At 38.8% G+C, this 18,145-nt stretch overlaps 2 protein-coding genes across 2 annotated transcripts in view; one reads left to right on the top strand and one right to left on the bottom strand.

The window, feature by feature from the left end:
* The window catches only part of scaf4b (SR-related CTD-associated factor 4b), a 31,724-nt gene extending 23,447 nt beyond the window's left edge, over nt 1-8,277 (top strand). The window contains exons 17-18 of the mRNA XM_053507724.1: nt 6,838-6,889; nt 7,671-8,277. Coding sequence (XP_053363699.1) covers nt 6,838-6,889; nt 7,671-8,050 — 432 coding nt within the window. The 3' untranslated portion in view covers nt 8,051-8,277. The remainder of the gene's footprint in view (nt 1-6,837; nt 6,890-7,670) is intronic.
* Nucleotides 8,278-12,243: 3,966 nt separating this feature from the next.
* On the bottom strand, nt 12,244-13,369 carry LOC128533551 (RING finger protein 222). The gene has a single exon (XM_053507836.1). The coding sequence runs from the start codon at nt 13,079-13,081 to the stop codon at nt 12,251-12,253; it is 831 nt and encodes a 276-aa protein (XP_053363811.1). The 5' UTR covers nt 13,082-13,369; the 3' UTR covers nt 12,244-12,250.
* Nucleotides 13,370-18,145: the final 4,776 nt, after the last annotated feature.

The raw sequence follows: 18,145 nt of genomic DNA, 5'->3' as shown, positions 1-18,145 counted from the left end.
ATACTAGTGATCCTAACTGACCTGAAACAGTTTACTCAAATTAAATGTCAGTAATTGAAAGATAGGAAAAAGACAAATAGTTTTTATAGAATAGAATTCATGCTCAACTTCCAACGGTGTATGGTGGATTTTCAAGTTTGAATCAATTACTCCCAGTTGCCATGGTGGGACTATGAGCACATCAAGCCATGAATCTTTTCTTGATCTGCTGGTTAAACAGGGAGAGTGAGTGGAAGCATGATTCTGATTAGTCACAATGTCGTTGATTATTTTCTATAGAAGCAGATCAGTTACAGGCTTGGATCGCACACAGTGCGGATCTGGTAACCATGATCAATGTCCTTTTATATACAGCGCATCCTGAAAGTATTCACAGCGCATCACTTTTCCACATTTTGTGTCACAGCCTTATTCTAAAATGGATTAAATTCATTTTTCCCCCCAGAATTCTACACACAACACTCCATAATGACAATGATTTTTGCTAATTTATTAAAAACAAAAAATCTGAGAAAGCACAAGTATTCACAACCTTTGCCATAAAGCTTAAAATTGAGCTCAGACGCATCCTGTTTCCTCTGATCAATATTGAGATGTTTCTGCAGCTTAATTGGAGTCCACTTGTGGTAAATTCAGTTGATTGGACATGATTTGGAAAGGCACACACCTGTCCATATAAGGTCCCACAGTTGGCAGTTTATGTCAGGGCACAAACTAAGAATAAAGTCAAAGGAATTGTCTGTAGACGTTCAAGACAGGATTGTCTTGAGGCACAAATCTGGGGAAGGTTACAGAAGAATTTCTGCCACTTTGAAGGTCCCAATGAGCACAGTGGCCTCCATCATCCGTAAGTGAAAGAAGTTCGAAACCACCAGGACTCTTCCTAGAGCTGGCCGGCCATCTAAACTGAGCGATCGGGGTAGAAGGGCCTTAGTCAGGGAGGTGACCAAGAACCCGATGGTCACTTTGTCAGAGCTCCAGAGGGTTACCTTCCAGAAGGAGAACCATCTCTGCAGCGATCCACCAATCAGGTGGATTGGTGGATATAGATATGGTAGAGTGGCCAGATGGAAGCCACTCCTCAGTAAAAGGCACACGGCAGCCTGTCTGGAGTTTGCCAAAAGGCACCTAAAGGACTCTTAGACCATGAGAAACAAAATTCTCAGGTCTGATGAGACTCTCTGGTCACTCTACCATATAGGCCTGAGGCTCTACCATATTGCTGCTTCATGCTTGTTTTGTGCTCTGACATGAACTGTCAACTGGGACCTTATATAGACAGGAGTGTGCCTTTCCAAATCATGTCCAATCAACTGAATTTACCACAGGTGGACTCCAATTAAGCTGCAGAAACATCTCAATGATGATCAGGTGAAACAGGATGATCAGGGGAAACGGGATGCGCCTGAGCTCAATTTTGAGCTTTATGGGAAAGACTGTAAATACTTATGTACATGTGCGTTCTCAAATTTTTTTTTTTTGTAATAAATTAGCAAAATTCTCAAGTAAACTTTTTCATGTTGTCATTATGGGGTGTTTGTGTGTAAAATTCTGAGGAAAAAAATTTATTTAATCAATTTTAGAATCAGGCTGTGACAACAAAAGGTGGAAAAAATGATGCGCTGTGAATACTTTCCGGATGCACTGTATTTATTTGAATTTTCTCCCCTTTTTTTTTTTTGCTTAAATTGCAAGATTAAATTTCCAGATTTTATTCGAATATTAGTTATATTAAGTTAAATACTAGTTAATTAGATAATGAGTTGCACAAGTTTTAAATACATATACTAAAGATATAGTCACACAGTTGAGTTTTTTTAAGCTAAAAATACGAATGTCTGAAGATTTAGATATTTATAACATTCATACTAATTTAACACGTACAATCATAAAAAACAAAACTAAAAGTGGATTGGTGCTTTTTAAAACTTTTTTTAATCAAAGGTCATCAATCTAAATAGAAAAAAAATAGCAAGGATGACATTAAGTTATGGAAAATATGGATTTTGGTGATAAAAATATTCACCTAGATTTTTTTTTCATTGTATAAATTTAGGAATTAATTTTGCCATAGTTATACTTGGTTATATTTTCAGTGTAAATGATTTCATGTAAAAACCATGCTTTTGTGCAAGTTGTGATTTTAAAGAAAACAAGTATAAGACTGATTAAGATATCAGATGGTACTAATGGTTTCAGTATCCGTAGCAAAAGAGACGATATCATTCCCCCAGGTTTGGTCCTCAGTCTGATGCTGCCCGAGGCCAGTAATTGCATCGATTCTCACCGCAATTCTGACTTAAACAGGTCAGTGATGGAACTTACAGTTACAGCTATAAAAGAGCCAAGTTACTCCAAAAATTTTCTTTTAAATCTTGCCTACAATTTTGCTGAAAATGGTTTTAAAATAAAATCAAAACTTTTTTTTTTTTTGCTCTTGTATGACTCTAGAAGCAGATGTGATGGTGCATTTAGATTTTGGGAGCATAATATTTTGTTACACAGGGATATTACTACTGCACTAAAAAAAATGGGGGAAAAAACGATTAGTACATGTGGCAAACAGCTGGACAACCAAAACGCTACTGAATTTAAAGGCAATAATCTTGCACCGATGCAAGATTAGTTTATTTCTAAACACCTGATGCTGAACTGCGTTTCTGATGCAAAATCAAAGAATCAAATGGAAGCTGTTACACTTTCAGCAAAACAGCTTGTGATAAAACCTACAGTCCTGTCTTTCTGAATTAAAAAGAAGAAAAACATTGTTACACATGGTTCAGAAGCGAGGTGAGTCATCTACATACTACGCAGAGGGAACTCTGTGGTCAAAGTGTGACACATGTTCTCACAATCAGAGTCCACTCAGATTTTGGCAGCTGATGCACATTGCAGCGATACTAACGAAAACACTGGGGCAGCTGAGAAATAAAGTTTGTTTTATCTGGAATGTAAATGTTGGAGCCAAAGAAGGAAAAAATTTTTATTCATATAACAGCCGAAGTGCAGCAGTACACCTGGCATTTGGCGCTCTACATGACTGTCTATGTCGCCTCTTGTTTATATTAACGCGCTCCTTCAAACAAGTTGTCATTCTCGTAGTATGATCTTATCGTTCCCGTCATTCACAACCATGTGTTTATTGGAATTTGATGCTTCTAGTAATTGAATCCTCACAAATATTTTACATCCTTCAAGGAAAAACTTATAATCGCTGACACTGAAGTTTTCTACTCAATAATGTTGGACAGTCATCTCCAGGACCAGGAGTAAGTTTTCTACAGTAGAAATGCTAGTGAAGGAGTGAGAATAAGAACAGCCCTCGTTGTTTGTTTTTAGGTTAAGTCTAAGAATATACTAAAAAAATTATAATGCCATTTGTTATTATAAACAAAAATTGACAAATTTTAACCTGTGGACAAAGTGTTAATTTAGAAAGTAGGATGCACACAATATCCAGCAATCACATTTGCAGGTTTTTTTTTTTTTTTAGTTTCACCAGGAAGTTAACAACCAAACTCGTATTAAACGGTGCAGCTAGTGGTGTGTTTAATGGCGTAATCACATGATCAAACTGTGACCACACCGACCACAGAAATTATCTTCCCAACCCGCAATTCAGGGACAATTGTTCTGGTTTCTATCGATTTCCATGGCATTTCTAGCTTCGCATTCGCATGAGGTTACATCCCTCAGAATAGACGCAGGAGTTTTGACTCTTTTTTTTTTTTTCTTTTTTTTTCACCACTTTTGTCCCTCGGCGCTCCCATGTTCAGGTTACAGAGACCCAGGGTGGAATGTAGACTAAAAACAATAAAGTCATGTGATCATGTTAAGAGTCATTTTACCGGATTTGTAAATATAAGGTGTCTCCTTAGTACCTGTAGGAACTCACACTAACACACTCAAACACACACCTGCCTCGTAGTGGATTGCTAATATCTGCACTTCCATTTCTGTCTGAATTTAATATTCTTTTAATGGTAAACATTACAACTGTGTTTCTATAACATCTGCAGGTTTGTGACCTGTGGTAACCCGACATTACACTACTGAAGGGTTGAAGCTGAAGGTCTTGTAAGACGTGATTTGGTTACAGCAGCTACAACCATTCAAGAATTTAACTTGACGTTCTCCTAACATGGAGGAATGTTCATCCGGACAGTTCCCATGACTAGATTAGTATATCCGAGAGGTTTTTAGTTTCACGATTAAACTCTTGACATAGCAATTACAATCTTACATTTATTATATGGAGCGGGCTCGGAGCGTGTGAATCATATGACGCGATGTGCAGACGGAAGAGAATGGGAGACGATCTGATTTTTCTAAATTAAACCCTCTGCAAACTCTGATAGTCAATAAAATGCAAAAAAAGTCAAATATACATTTTTAATCCTTTCTGTGCGGCTCGGTACCGGTTCACGGCCCGGTGGTTGGGGACGTTCGTGTAATACAACGGAATCAAGAATCATGTCTGGGGAAAAAAATAATAACCAACATAATAATGGACACTTGACTATAGGCACCCAACGGCTGGTATTCTGAAACACCTGTGACGTTATATCCGCTCAAGTCATGACCTAGTTGTCGGCCATGTTGGATTTTGTTCTTTGAAAATGACCACTGTCCAGGATAACATCTTTCCTGAAGATCAAGCTTTACTTCAGATCACATTGTTGAACAGACCGCGGTAAAACAGTAAGACTTTCTTGCTAAAAGTAAAAGATTCCCTTAAAGATTCACCTACGACCCCTGGGTCCGAACCATTAAAGTCATTTGTTTAAGTATATACTGTACGCTGCAAGGTAATGTGTTGGTACTTTATCTTCTATAAATATATTTCAATGAAGTTAAAACAAAGATAAATAAAACATTAACAGCTATGTAATTAAGTATTTTTTTATATTACCAAAAATCTTTCTCTTTTTTTTTTTTAGGTTTATTTGTTGATGACTGTATGCAAAAATTAAGTAAATTGAACATTGATTGATCATGCCTGGTGTCATTTTTGTACATGTTCTCCAGGCTTCCTGAAAGACTTTTTTGTCTCTCATTTTCAGTCAAGCTGGTGTACCTGAGCAGCACCTCAGACAAATATAAATGTTTTTGATTTGTTAAGCAACTCAGTGACCTATGAACCATTCAAGTATAAAAAAAACCATCTAACTTAAGTCCTGACTCAGCGAGAAACAGGTGCAGATGCTGACAGATGATCGGGCCAGTGATTAGTTATACTGCTGAAGCTGAATGCTGAGGGTTTGGAACAGACGAGAGGGGAAATGAGGTCGCTGCTGAGGAGGTTGTTGCATAAACAACCCGTGCAAAGGACTTTTGCCCAGCGCTGTACAATTGGAATTATTCATTATACTTATTGTCAAGAGAGATTATTTTTAACCACACTGCTTCAATTGAGGGGAAAAGTGCATATTTACTTGTAACGATTCAGGTATCAGGTATGATTCCCAATGTAAATGGAGGAAGCGACGGAAGTGACCGTTGTGGTGAATTCTAATAGCAGGTCCATTATGTAAATAATAAAAGGTATTAAATTAAATTTTTACTTTGGGGCATGGTTTAATTCTAGTGTTTTGTTCATATACTGTACATGCTGTGATAAAGCCTTATATTGGACCTATTCTTCCTGAATTAGCTTTACACACTATGGTGTTCATTTCTACCGAAAACTGTCATATCTGGTGGTTTTGTTTTGTTTTTCTTCATGGTGGAGGGATGTTTCTATATGCAAAAACATTGCGCTATATTTTAACTTCTCTTAAATAAAAGAAATGTAGAAAACCTCAGGTAAATCCTATTTAAATGTACAAATCAATCAAGGTGAAGATGTGTGTGTGTGTGTGTGTGTATGGAAGGATTGTTTTCATTACTTTATTTATCACAGTATTGCTATGAAGTGAAGAAGCTCATAGCACAGGTACTGTACAGCCTGCTTACCTCATGAACACAACTTGGACGCGGCATGCATGCAAACCTTGAAGCGTGAACGTGATTTCTAAAGAAGTCGTCGGGCAATGTTGCATAAGACATGCGTTTTTTTTGTTTTGTTTTTTACTTTAAATTGTTAGAATTTAATAGACCAAAAGGTTAGTGTACGCTGGAGATTATTTAAAATCAAAACATTTTCTGGTAATACAGAATAACAAATCATCACTGCTGCAGATATATGAGGATCGTTTAATGCAGAATAACAGAACACAGAACTGAGAGTAAACTCTCCTTTTAGGAAGGCATGATCCACGATTGTGTCTAAATCACGTCTGAAACGCCGGCTTCCCAGGGGGACATGGCAACAATTCCCAGCTGACTTGCTGTAATGTGCAAGTGGTGTTAGTGAAAGAGTGTGTGTACAGTTCACAAAGACTGGTGCGTCTCTTCTGCAAGTTTGTGACAAATCATTTGTCACTTTTTAAGGATCAGGTGTTTCACTCACGGAAACGAGTCTCATCATCGGACTGTCCTTAAAGTCTTCACTCACTATAAATATATATAAAATTCATTTAGTACGAGAATTTGACAACTTTTAACATTTGTTACAGAAATTCTAAGCTTTGTCTTTGGCCGTGCCTCACTTTGTTCTGATTCTGCTGATTCCTTACACAGTCCTGTTTAATATACACATCATTTCCTGTCTAAAGATGAACAAAAGCTTTCTTATTCGCATTGTGCTGTGACGTCTGTGGCAAACTCTTAACCTCCATTTTTTCCCCCTATTTTATCAACCTAAACTCTGTCATGTTGTTATTTCCTGTGTTCTACTGTATTCTGCTGTAAGGTTCTCTATGTAAATAAAACTGTGTGTGTTTTTTGTTGTTTCAGATGAATGCTGTAAGCTCCGAGTCTGGCATCGAGCGCATAAACCCCCTGCCAGGTACGAGAGCTTCGAGTTAGAACGAAAAATCTCACATTAATGTGTGTTTTTCCAATTATTCCGTCATGATCATGTAGAAATTGAGTGCATCATAAAAATAGACAATTGATATAAATTAAAATCATTATGAAGCAAATAAATTCAAACAAATTGCGAGTCCTTGAGTAATCAACCTTGTTCTGGTTCTCTTCCAACAAAGCTGTAGTGAATTAAAAATTTCACACATGATACTTCAAAAATGTTCAAAACCCCTTAATTTTTGGATTTTCTAAAAAAAATGTTTAAACATTCCCTAAGATTCCATCCCTCACACCCGTCCCCTCACACCCACCTCAAACACACACATCGAAACAAAAAGCCTTCAGATTTGCAGACACACTTGTAAACCACCCTGTACCTGTGACAGCTCGAGAACATCATCTACAGTCACGTTATCTCTGGACTGCTTACTTCCCACACTTTTCCCAGCTAAAAAATCTGCATCATGTCCAAGAGAAATGAGATTAGAACCAATGAGAACACACACCAACACACATCAGTAGACGGTCCTAAACCCCTAAAGGCTGGGATGGTTAATAAAGTCCCCTCTCACCGACATACACAGGATCTCAGGAAAGCTTCTTCAGGATATCGATATTATAACGTTATATCTGTAGAACTGGTATCACCCAGGAATGAGGAACCGTACGGTTTGGTGCCATTATTTATGAAAGTGTTTAAATCTTATGTGATATGTACATTTTAGAAATGTCAATTTCTTCTGGTTTTGTTTTAAACCCAGCTGACACCGTGGAGCCGCCTTCAGAAAACTCCATCAGCAGACCCCGCATCCAGACCGGACCGTTACTTCAAAATCCTCCTCCTGTTCCTTCATTTATACCTCCGTTTCCCAACATCCCACATCCTCCCCCCAGTCTGCCTCTTCATAACGTCCCCAGGGCTCCCATGATCCGGATCAGGTTGCCCCTGCCAAATCCGAAGGGTCCCGCCGAAGATTTCCCACACCCAGGCGTCATGGAAGCTGAGCACTGGACCGGGAGACCCTTCAGGAACAACGGACCTCCCAGAGGACCGCCCGAGTGGTTCGGACCCGAGCCTCCATTTAGGCCCAGGGGATGGGGCAGAGGAGGTCCCTGGGGTCACGGACAATTCAGAAACTGATCCTCCAAAAAACAAGCAAAAGTCCTCAAATATCAAAGATTAGCAAAAACTCACTTAAAAAAAAAAAAGGCTAGAAAATGAAATTTAAACCCCACCATTACAAAATAAAGATGAAAAAACACAAACCTAAATTACTAAAATGTTCACAAAATAATTTATTTTTACAAATTCTACATTTAAAAAAATATAATTGCTAAACCTAACAAAAGTAACTATCAAAAATGTAAAAACAACAAAAAAAAAATAGTAAAAAATCTTCAGATTTACAAAAAATAACTAAATCTTTAAAGAAGTCCAAGTATTTTTTTCAACTATTTTTTTCTAAACTAATGAAAACATGGGAATTTTCCAAAATGTTATTAAACCTTTCAAAAATATATACTAAAACTTTGTTATTAATAATAATAGTAATAATTCCAGAAATTAAAAAAATATTTTCGACAAAAGACATTTCAAAGAAAACGTCACCGTCCACAAATTTCATGAAGGTTACTCAATTTTTTATAAACTCCAGAATTTCCTGTTTGTAGAAGTTTGATTTCAGAATAATAACAAACTAATAAAAGCTGTTGTTCTGAGCTCAGGACTGTTCGTTTGATCTGATTGTTGGTTCTTGGTGTCTTGCTGTGCAGTTTTTCATTTTATTCTAAAATCTGATTTTCACCTGACGTTAAGTGAAATTCAACGCGATAAAATTTTACGCACTCAGCTTTGTCTAAAACATTTTTTTTTTTTGTTAGTCATGCTATAATGAGGGAGCAACGACATCCCATAATTCCTGCAGAATACCCATCATGCATCATCAGAGGGAGGGTGTGGTTTCAGATTCTGGGCTGATTTTTAACGCAGCATGAAAAAGACGTTCACAATGTTCTGTTCCTGTTTTGGAGGATTTGTATATTTTTGGAGTTCTGACTGTAAAAGCGTCTCACTGTTTGTTTTAGTAAAATATTTTTCTATTGATTGACTTTTATTTCTGTCTTACTTTGTGTAATCATTAAATAGCATGTATGAAGTGCTTAATTAGCTCCTTATAATGGGGGAAATAAAACACTCGTTCTAAGAGGGCCATTCAAGTCAAACAGGGACTTATGATGAAATTTTTGGTGATTGAAAGCGTAAGAGTGATTGAAATTTACAGTGGACTTTGAGCACAGTATGATGACGAGACTTTTGGTGATTGAAATGTCCGCACTTTGTGAAGAAGGCCATATGTCTGAAAAGGCATTTCCACATGTTTGGGCCATTAAAGGAGTTCCTGGGAGGCCAGCATTTCCGATCATGGCTCCAGCATACTGAGAACTTTTTATGGTGTCCATGCACTAGTGAAACTCTGGGATAAGTACATTAGTGTGGCAGAGGATTATATAGAAAAATAACAGTGAGCTGAACTTTCTAATATCTAGCACATTTTTTCAACAACCTGACCTCTCCACTAGAGGGCGAGCAAGAGCAAACACACTAATTACTGTTCTTAAAGTTTACAATATTTACAGTCATCAGTTTGCACACCTTTCTCATCCCTACGCTTAATAGTCATAATCTATATGCCACTAAGCATGTCCGATCACTCGCTGCAGCCTCTGCGCAAAGTATTGACACCCCCATACTCACGCGCTCGTCATGTATTTAGGAATGACCCCCAAAAATAAGATGTTTGTATATATGGTATTTTAATTGTCTTGACGTTCAGGCATATAAACAGAGGAAATTATTTCCATGTCAATACATACACAAGGACGACACACACATCCGCGCTTTCACACTCTCTCGCTCTCTCTCACACGTATATACACACAAAATCTAATCTCTACAGAACACACAGTAAGGCAGATTATACTGGAGCAGACTGGATATGTGTATGACCAGTGTTAAGTGTGTGTGTAAGAGAGGGAGAGATGGAGAAAAAGAGAGAGAGAAATACTGTACATGGTTTAGGAGAAAGGCAGTTATTGAAAGTGTGTTCACCAGAGCTGAATCCCACATATAGTGCACTACAGACTGTGTTTTATTTAATAACCGTTGTAGTGCATTAAAATAGAATAAAGTCTTAATGGAATCTCTGGTGCGCGCGTGTGTGTGTGTGTGTGTGTGTGAGAGAGAGAGAGGGCTATTATTAGTTTTAGGTTTAGTGTATGGTTAGAAAACAATTTGGCCCCAAAACCATCACACTTGCATCATCGATGCTGAATTTAAACGTACCCTTGATCACCTTAATCGCAACTATCGACCGGTAGGAATTATGAATATGAATAGATAAGGTGTACTAAACCGATACAGGAAATGGTCAGATATGAAGTTTTGATAAGCAAAGATGTCGTTCATGAGCATGTCGCAATAACAGCATTGACGCATTTGACAACATTCATTCTTTCATAACTGCCTGGTCAGAGTCAGAATCATAACTGTGAAGTGGGACATCAGATCCTGAAAACCAAACAATAAAACACAGACGCATACACCAGACATTTGTCTTTCGCAAACAACGAGCCAGCTGGCTAATTATCGATAAAGATTTAATATGTGAATACATCCATATAACTGATTTAACGCTATTGTGTGTATATACAGTACAGTGTCATTTATTTAAAAGTAAGAAGTGCCGTGTTGATGCTCTGAGCAGCCGTGTTGATTAGATGTCATGTTGCCGAACACTGACTCGGCTGAGGAGGAATTAAAAGATACAGTCGTTTTTTTAAATTTTTTTCTTTTTTTTTGTAGTTGAAATTCAAAGATTGAAACCTAAAAACATGAATAAGTAAGCCTTAATAGCATGAAGCTAAAAACAAGACTAATAGTGCTAGCGTTCATGTTTAATGAAAAAGAAAAGTGTAAAAAAAAAAAAACATTTTAGTGTTTAAGTCAGTCCCATGTCAAGGTCAGAGATTCAGCTCTAGATTGTCACATTAGGTGTTGCATCATTTTTCTAGTCAGTAGAATGGACAGAATTTCTAATCCATCTGTGGAAAGATTAGGAATAATCGAATAAAATCTCTACGGCTCTAAAAAACAGGCAACTATTATTGCACACAATAAAATATAGAGTTAATAAATCTGTACTGTCGTAGACATTAAAGGGTTAAACAATAGGAAAAACATTCTACGCTTTCCCTGTGTGGCATTTAAAAAGGTGACTGTTCGATATTAAAGCCGAGACCGGAAGCGTGTACGAGCGCTAGAGTGGTCCAAGTGGTGATGAACGATTCAGATCCTAAACGTATAAATAATCATCACTGAATAAAACAAGACCTGTAGAAAAAGTCGAAAAGAAGAGAATCTTTAAAAGGTCAATTTTAAACAACTTTGGAGGAGCGACACAACCATGCCTTAATAACAATAGTAATAATCCTTTTTTTAATTAGTATTTTTTTTATGCAAATAATGTAAAGAATATAAGGTTTTTACTTCTACATAGCTGTCGTAAACTGCCACTCGGCTAGCTAAATACTAGCGCAGTCTTAGTGCAAGTATATTTAAAACAACACTGTTTTACACAAAGCTACTTTGCCACAGTTGAATCAGACTCCTCTGTATAACCACAGTTAGTTTTTGGGTGGAACAGGGTGGGCGGAAATGTATTTATTTTTCGGCATAAATCTTTTTAAAATAGTGTTAGATTTAACCACCACATTGAAGGCCCGGAGTCCAATTTATACGGAATGCTTAAACTAGTTGCAGAGCCGGTCCCAGGCATGGATCAAAAAACAAATGGGAGGGTTGCGTCAGGAAGGGCATCCAGTTGTGTGCGGATCGGATGGTCCTCTGAGGCGACCCCTCATCCCGAGCAGCTGAAAGACCAACAACATAACCTGTGTGTGGATTTGAACCTGTCCAAGGTGAGACTGCAGGATGTTTAATGACAGGAAGCACAAAGCTACAGCTTGCTAACTCGGACAAAAAAATGCTTTGTTAAATTTTTATCCTTCTGTATTTCAGAGAGACTTTAAACATCTTGGATCATCAGTGTGATTGATTAATTTCTGAATGAATTCTTGGTCTTATTGGTCTAATTGATCAGATTAATTTAATCCAGATGTGTGAAAGGAGGAACCTGTCCTAGATTACTGAGGAGGAAAACACTGTGTGTGTGTGTGTGTGTGTGTGGAAAAGGAGAGAAAGAGATTGTCAGTGCATAGGGAGGACAGGATTATAATACACAGTGAGCGACATTAACACACACACACACACACACACACACACTCAGGCGTTTCTCCTGCTGTTGCTCGTGGCCGAGGCGCGGCCGGTCGTCTCGTGCTCCGGTCTGTATTTGAGCCAGCAGAGGAGCCACGTGACCACCACGGCCACCATGGCGAGGACGCTCGCGACCGACAGGCACACGGGCCCGGCGGGAGACGGCGGCCGGTCGCCGGAGTTGCCGTGCACGAACACGAGGCCGGCGAAGAGCAGCGCGAGCATGGCGACGAACGAGAACGCGACGCACGCGCAGCCGGCGGTGAGCGCGAGCCGCCTGCAGCAGCCCTCGTGGCAGGTCTCGCGGCGCGACGCCACCGAGTCCTGCGAGAGCGTCATGGTGGCCGTGGACGCCGTGGTGGACGGCGTGGCGTGCGCGTGCGCGGGAGCGAGGCGGCCCGGGCCGGACGCGCTCGAGGGGGAGGAGGCGTCGTCGTTGCGCCGCAGGGCCGCGAGCGCCGGATGGAGCGGCGGCGGGTGCGGCGGCAGCGCGTCCTGCGGCACGGGGTCGGCGCGCGCGTCCACGCGCAGCGGGAATTCCTCCGTGACCTTGGTGTTGTTCGGCAGGTTGCGGATGCGGTAGTCCGGCACGGGCGTGCGGTGGCGGCACACGGGGCACGTGACGCGCCACGGCCGCTCCTCGCGCAGGTGCAGCGCGTGCAGGCACTCCTCGCAGAACGTGTGCAGGCACTCGAGGATCTTGGGCGCGCGCCGGTCCAGGTCGAAGTAGTTGTAACAGATCTTGCACTCGTACTCCTCGTACCGGTCCGCGCCGCCGCCGGGGGCTCCCGCGTCCGCCGCCACATCCGTCGCGACATCCGCCTGAACATCCGCGGCCATGGCGGCGGCGTCGGTCTCGCGCTCCCTCTGATCACATCACACCCTCAGCGCGCGCACTCCCTCTGCACCCGCTCCGATCAATGACCGGGCATCTAGAGAAAATAATAATAATAATATTGTTTTTATAAAATAAAAACAAATAAATAACCGTCAGGATGATGCGGGCTCGGTGATGTAATGGGATGCGCTCTGGTCCTTTGTCTTGTGTTTTGTCTGGTGAATCTCAGCGTCAGGAGCGGCTCCTCTCTCTCTCTCTCTCTCTCGGGCTGGGCGCAAATCACTCCGCCATCACACTGCGATGATGCTGCGAGTCGAGACAAAAGACAGAGAGAGAGAGAGAGATGATGCGGTGAGATCAGAGCCGAACCCCGCACACGTCAGTGGTTCGCGTCACCGCTCAGCATTGTTTACTTCATGTTCACTTTTAAATCCGACTTCATTTCTATACAATTAACTCTATATGGAGTAAATAATCCCTCCTAAACCACACGACAGGTTGTTTATAGTGCAGAATGATATTAAGTGTCTGAAACCACGCCCTGTTAACGGTCTACAATGGATTCTGCTTTCTGATTGGTCAGGGGATGATCGACCAGTTTTATAAAGCAGCGTCTCGGACTATAATGCAGCTGTTGATTAGAAATAAAACGCTAAATAACAATAAAAATAATAATACTTTTTTTTTAATGTGTCGTCATAGTTAAAACAGAGAAAAAAATAAACAATACATTATTTTATCATGTTATAATAATAAAAATAATTAAAATACTATTTTTGATTCGCATCATTGATTTGGCAAACGTTTTATGTCAGATGCCCTAATTATAAAAATAATTAAAATACTAAAGGAAAGTAAATTGATTGCTATCATAATACACTCAAAAAAAAAAAATTAAACGTTTGGTTTATTTATTTATTTATTTATTTGTCAACAGGTTCCACGAGAATTAATTATGAAATTTCAAGGAGTTGTTTTAGGGAAAAATAATATTTTTAATTAAAGCCAAATGAAATTCGAGTTTAACAAGAGTCAGTCATGTTGTATGGACAAAACTAAATTGTTTAGAAGTTGCATATTACATATTTGTTTATTCAAAGTAAAATAATTATTTTACAACAAAACATTTAATTTAGGCTTAATTAATTAAAACAGAATGCTTTCATTAAATTACATTTTTATTAGTTAGGTTAAATTAACTTTAATTTGTCAACAAATTGCACACAAATGACTTTAGTAAAAAAACCCACCCCCCAAACTTTTTCAACTTTACGGTCACGCGCGCAGTCAGAGAGTCAGTTAACTTTGCGCAGGTGTAGTTTTGATTCGTCTTGCTCTTCTGTTTCATTAGCGTTTCATGACAGCTGGCGTCTCGCTACTGCCCCCTGCTGTATGTATGAAATGTTGACTTAACATGAATGGTTTGTGATTAAACAACGTATTAGGAATTTGTAAGGTCAAGTTGAGACATAATTACGTCAACCTTAATCGAAAAAAACATTTTAAGTCAACAAATACAATTATTATGAGTATACTAAAAATAATTATGTAAAGTGCACAACCTGCCTTGTTCATTTTTTGAGCAGAGTAAGAACAATAATGTTTAGTGTATGTTCAGAAATATTAAGTAAAATGTAATAATAAAAACTCCATATACTAAATAAATGTAAATTAATTGCTAGAATAATAACAATACTACTACTAGCTACTACTACTACTACTAATAATAATTTGTTATGTTCAGAAGGAAATATGAAATAATTTTTAGATAATAAATACTACATATACTAAATAAAAGTAAATTGATTGCTATGTTAATAATAACAATAATAATTATTATTATCATCAGTATTGTTATCCTAAAAAAAAATTCAGAAGATTTCATGGCATGTTAATGGAACATGAAGACATGAGCATTTCAGCCTTTGTTTGATTGAAGTATTTGAGCGTCACGTGGTGCCCTGTGTGTATTTAAACACAGTTTAGCAAAGAAATTGTTCCATGTGTCGCAAACCCCTGTACAACTAAGGAATAAAACAACAACCAGTGCTGTTATACAACAATAATGCACACTAGGGTGGGGAGGGGGGCTGTGACACAAGCACTCTGCTACACCAAGAAGTGAATTACTTTCACATAAAACAGCACTTGTCCTCATCAGCCTCTCTCTATCTCTCTCACTCTCTTTTTAACACAGTTTCTTTTCCAGAAAAAAAAAAAGAAAACCAACCAAGACAGAGACTCCTTTCGAAAGCATTAAATAATTAAGTTGTTAATAAACATTACAAAGGAGCATGTTTTTTTGGGTAAATCTCTTTATATTTTTTTTTTTTTACTAATAAACATAATTTAATGTAAGAAAAATGCTTTAATTGCATAAATGTGTACTGGTATTTAAATCAGTTAGTATTTGAATTGAATTATCTTTCCCTCTCAGATCATGACAGGTGTTCAGGTAGTTTGCTGATTATGTGATGAACTCCACATGAGTCTGGAAAGTGCTAATGGACTTGTAGAGATAAAATGAGTTTATACCATGTTAAAAAGGCTGTATGGTGGTAATTCAATTCCATTTCAATTTGTTTTTAATTTACATGTAAAAGCTAAAGAAAACAAATAAACAAATAAATAAATAAACTAAGAATAAAGCACATCCTTAATGATAAACTGGGTTGGATATATACTGAGAAAATACCAGAGATTAAGAACAGTGACAAGACAAAGACAAGAGATGAGTCTTGGGGCAAGATTGGATGAATTGGTCTAGAGTTAGAGCTGATCTTACACTAAGGGGAAGCGAGGTCTACAGTCTAGGTGCGGTTACTAAAAAAGTGTGATCACCTTTGTTTTTTAATCGAGATCGTGGGATGCTAAGAAGGAGTTTGTTAGGAGAGCGTAAAGCCCTGCCTGAGGTACAGGGATGGATCATTTCACTGATGTTTTGTGGAGCCAAACAAAGTTAGGACTAACCTGTCATGTTTCAGAAGGTTCATATTGTGTCAACAGCACTATACAATATAAAATAAAATGAGTTTACACTGTGCTCATGGGTTTGTTGTTGTTGGTTTATTTTTCAATCATTCATCATCTATACTGCTTTATCATGTATTTAGGGTCGTGGGGGCCTGGAAGCTATACCAGGAGACTTAGGGCACGAGGCAGGGTACAAGTTGGACAGGGTGCCAATCCATCACATACACATACACCTATGCACACTCACACATTCACGAACACACAGCAGGCAACTTGGAAACACCAATTATTTGGAAACACCAATTAGCCTTATCTAATCCCACCAAGCATGGAGAGAACATGCAAAAGCCATGCACACAGAGGCAGGAATCCAACCAGGCTGGGAATCAAACCTGGACCCTGGAGGTGTAAGGTGACAGTGCTAACCACGAAGCCACCGTGCCACCTGGTTTCTTTTTTTATTATTACTTTTACTTTACTTTTGTGAAGTAATCAGCTATCTGTTTAATAATGCATATCGTTCACAAAACAAATTATTGGTAATGTTTTAAACTACCCCAGCCACTGACCTAGTAGCAACATCTATTACAACTTAACATACACTACAACTCAACCCTTTCTCCCCTAATAGTTTTCCTGAGAGTGTCTACTACTAATACCACTACTTCTTTCGGCTGCCCCCGTCAAGGAGTCGCCACAGCGGACCATGCGATCCGCACACAACTTGGCACAGGTTTTACACCGGATGCCCTTCCTGACCTTCTCGCCTTAAAGAAGATAGAGGGATTTAATAAAACCTGACCTTCTCACCTGCCTTTTTTTTAATCCAGGCACTGCATCTAGTGGCTGGGGTTTTGGCAATCGTTGGGAATTGAACCCAGGCCTTCCGCACGGTAGATGAGAAACCTACCACTCATTGATCCACCAGTGCACTTTGAGTGTAAATGAGAGTAAAGGCCAAAATTATAAAGAGTAAATGTTTCCAGGCGCTACCTACCGGCGGGAGAAGGTAACTACATGATCCTTTAACGTGGAAACATGAGAATCCAGTGTCAGCTGGAAATCCAGTGTTATCGTCATCACTCACACACACACACACACGCGCGCCACCACCAGGTCTTTTTCACCATAAATGAAAACAGAAGGCGAAGAAGATCAAATTCGGGTCCATCGGTAATAATGGCATATTATATGAAACTAAATGGGGCATGAATTGTGACGTCACACAGACCGCTAATAAAGGATATAAATAGTTTGGATTGAGATAGTCACTATCATAAATACAAATACTAGGCACTCTTTATTTATTACTTCCTTGGTTTATTTATTTATTTATTCGTTTATTCATTTATTTTTATCGCTTTCTTTTTTCTTTTTTCTATTTTATCATTATTAAAAATTCCCCATTCTTTTTTTTTTTTTAATTAAACTTCTCTTCTTCTTTTTCTTTCAGCTGTTCCCTGTTCATCTGCCTCCATCTAACCCTATCCTCTGCATCCTCTTCTCTCACACCAACTAACTTCATGTCCTCTCTCACTGCATCCATAAATCTCCTCTTTGGTCTTCCTCTAGACCTCTTGTTTTATTTAACTTCTCTATTCCTTTTTTTTTTTTTCAGGGAAAAATTATGTATTAGCTGTAAATAAAGGTTAGAAATTAAATAGGCTTTTAATTTTTTTCAATCATTTAATATTTATTTATTGACTTATCTACTGTACTTAATTACTTACATTTTTTAAGTTTGTTATTTGTGTAGAATTAATTCCACCAGACACTCTAGTCTTTTGTATTCTTATAATTATAAAATAAATGGGAAAAGAAAGTAAAAAAAAAAAAAAAAAGAGTGTACATACAAAAGGATGAACTGTGGCTTTGGAAGATGTAACTGCTTTTTGGCAAGTGAACAAGGAAAGACAAACAAAAGCAACATTTCTAGCTATTGCTCCATAGACAGACGGATGGATGAGGTCACAATCTGTCATGATCTCTACAGCACACCTGTACGCGCGCGCATGAGAACGCGGAAGCGCGCGCCTCGGTGGAGCAGGTGCGTTAATCAGTACAGCGGTGGTGGCTGCAGCGGCGCGCGTGGA

This window comes from Clarias gariepinus, chromosome 11 (assembly GCF_024256425.1).
Source record: "Clarias gariepinus isolate MV-2021 ecotype Netherlands chromosome 11, CGAR_prim_01v2, whole genome shotgun sequence".
NCBI classification, from domain to species: domain Eukaryota; kingdom Metazoa; phylum Chordata; class Actinopteri; order Siluriformes; family Clariidae; genus Clarias; species Clarias gariepinus.
The sequence above is the reverse complement of the archived record's forward strand: the minus strand, read 5'-3'. Positions and strand labels throughout refer to the sequence as shown.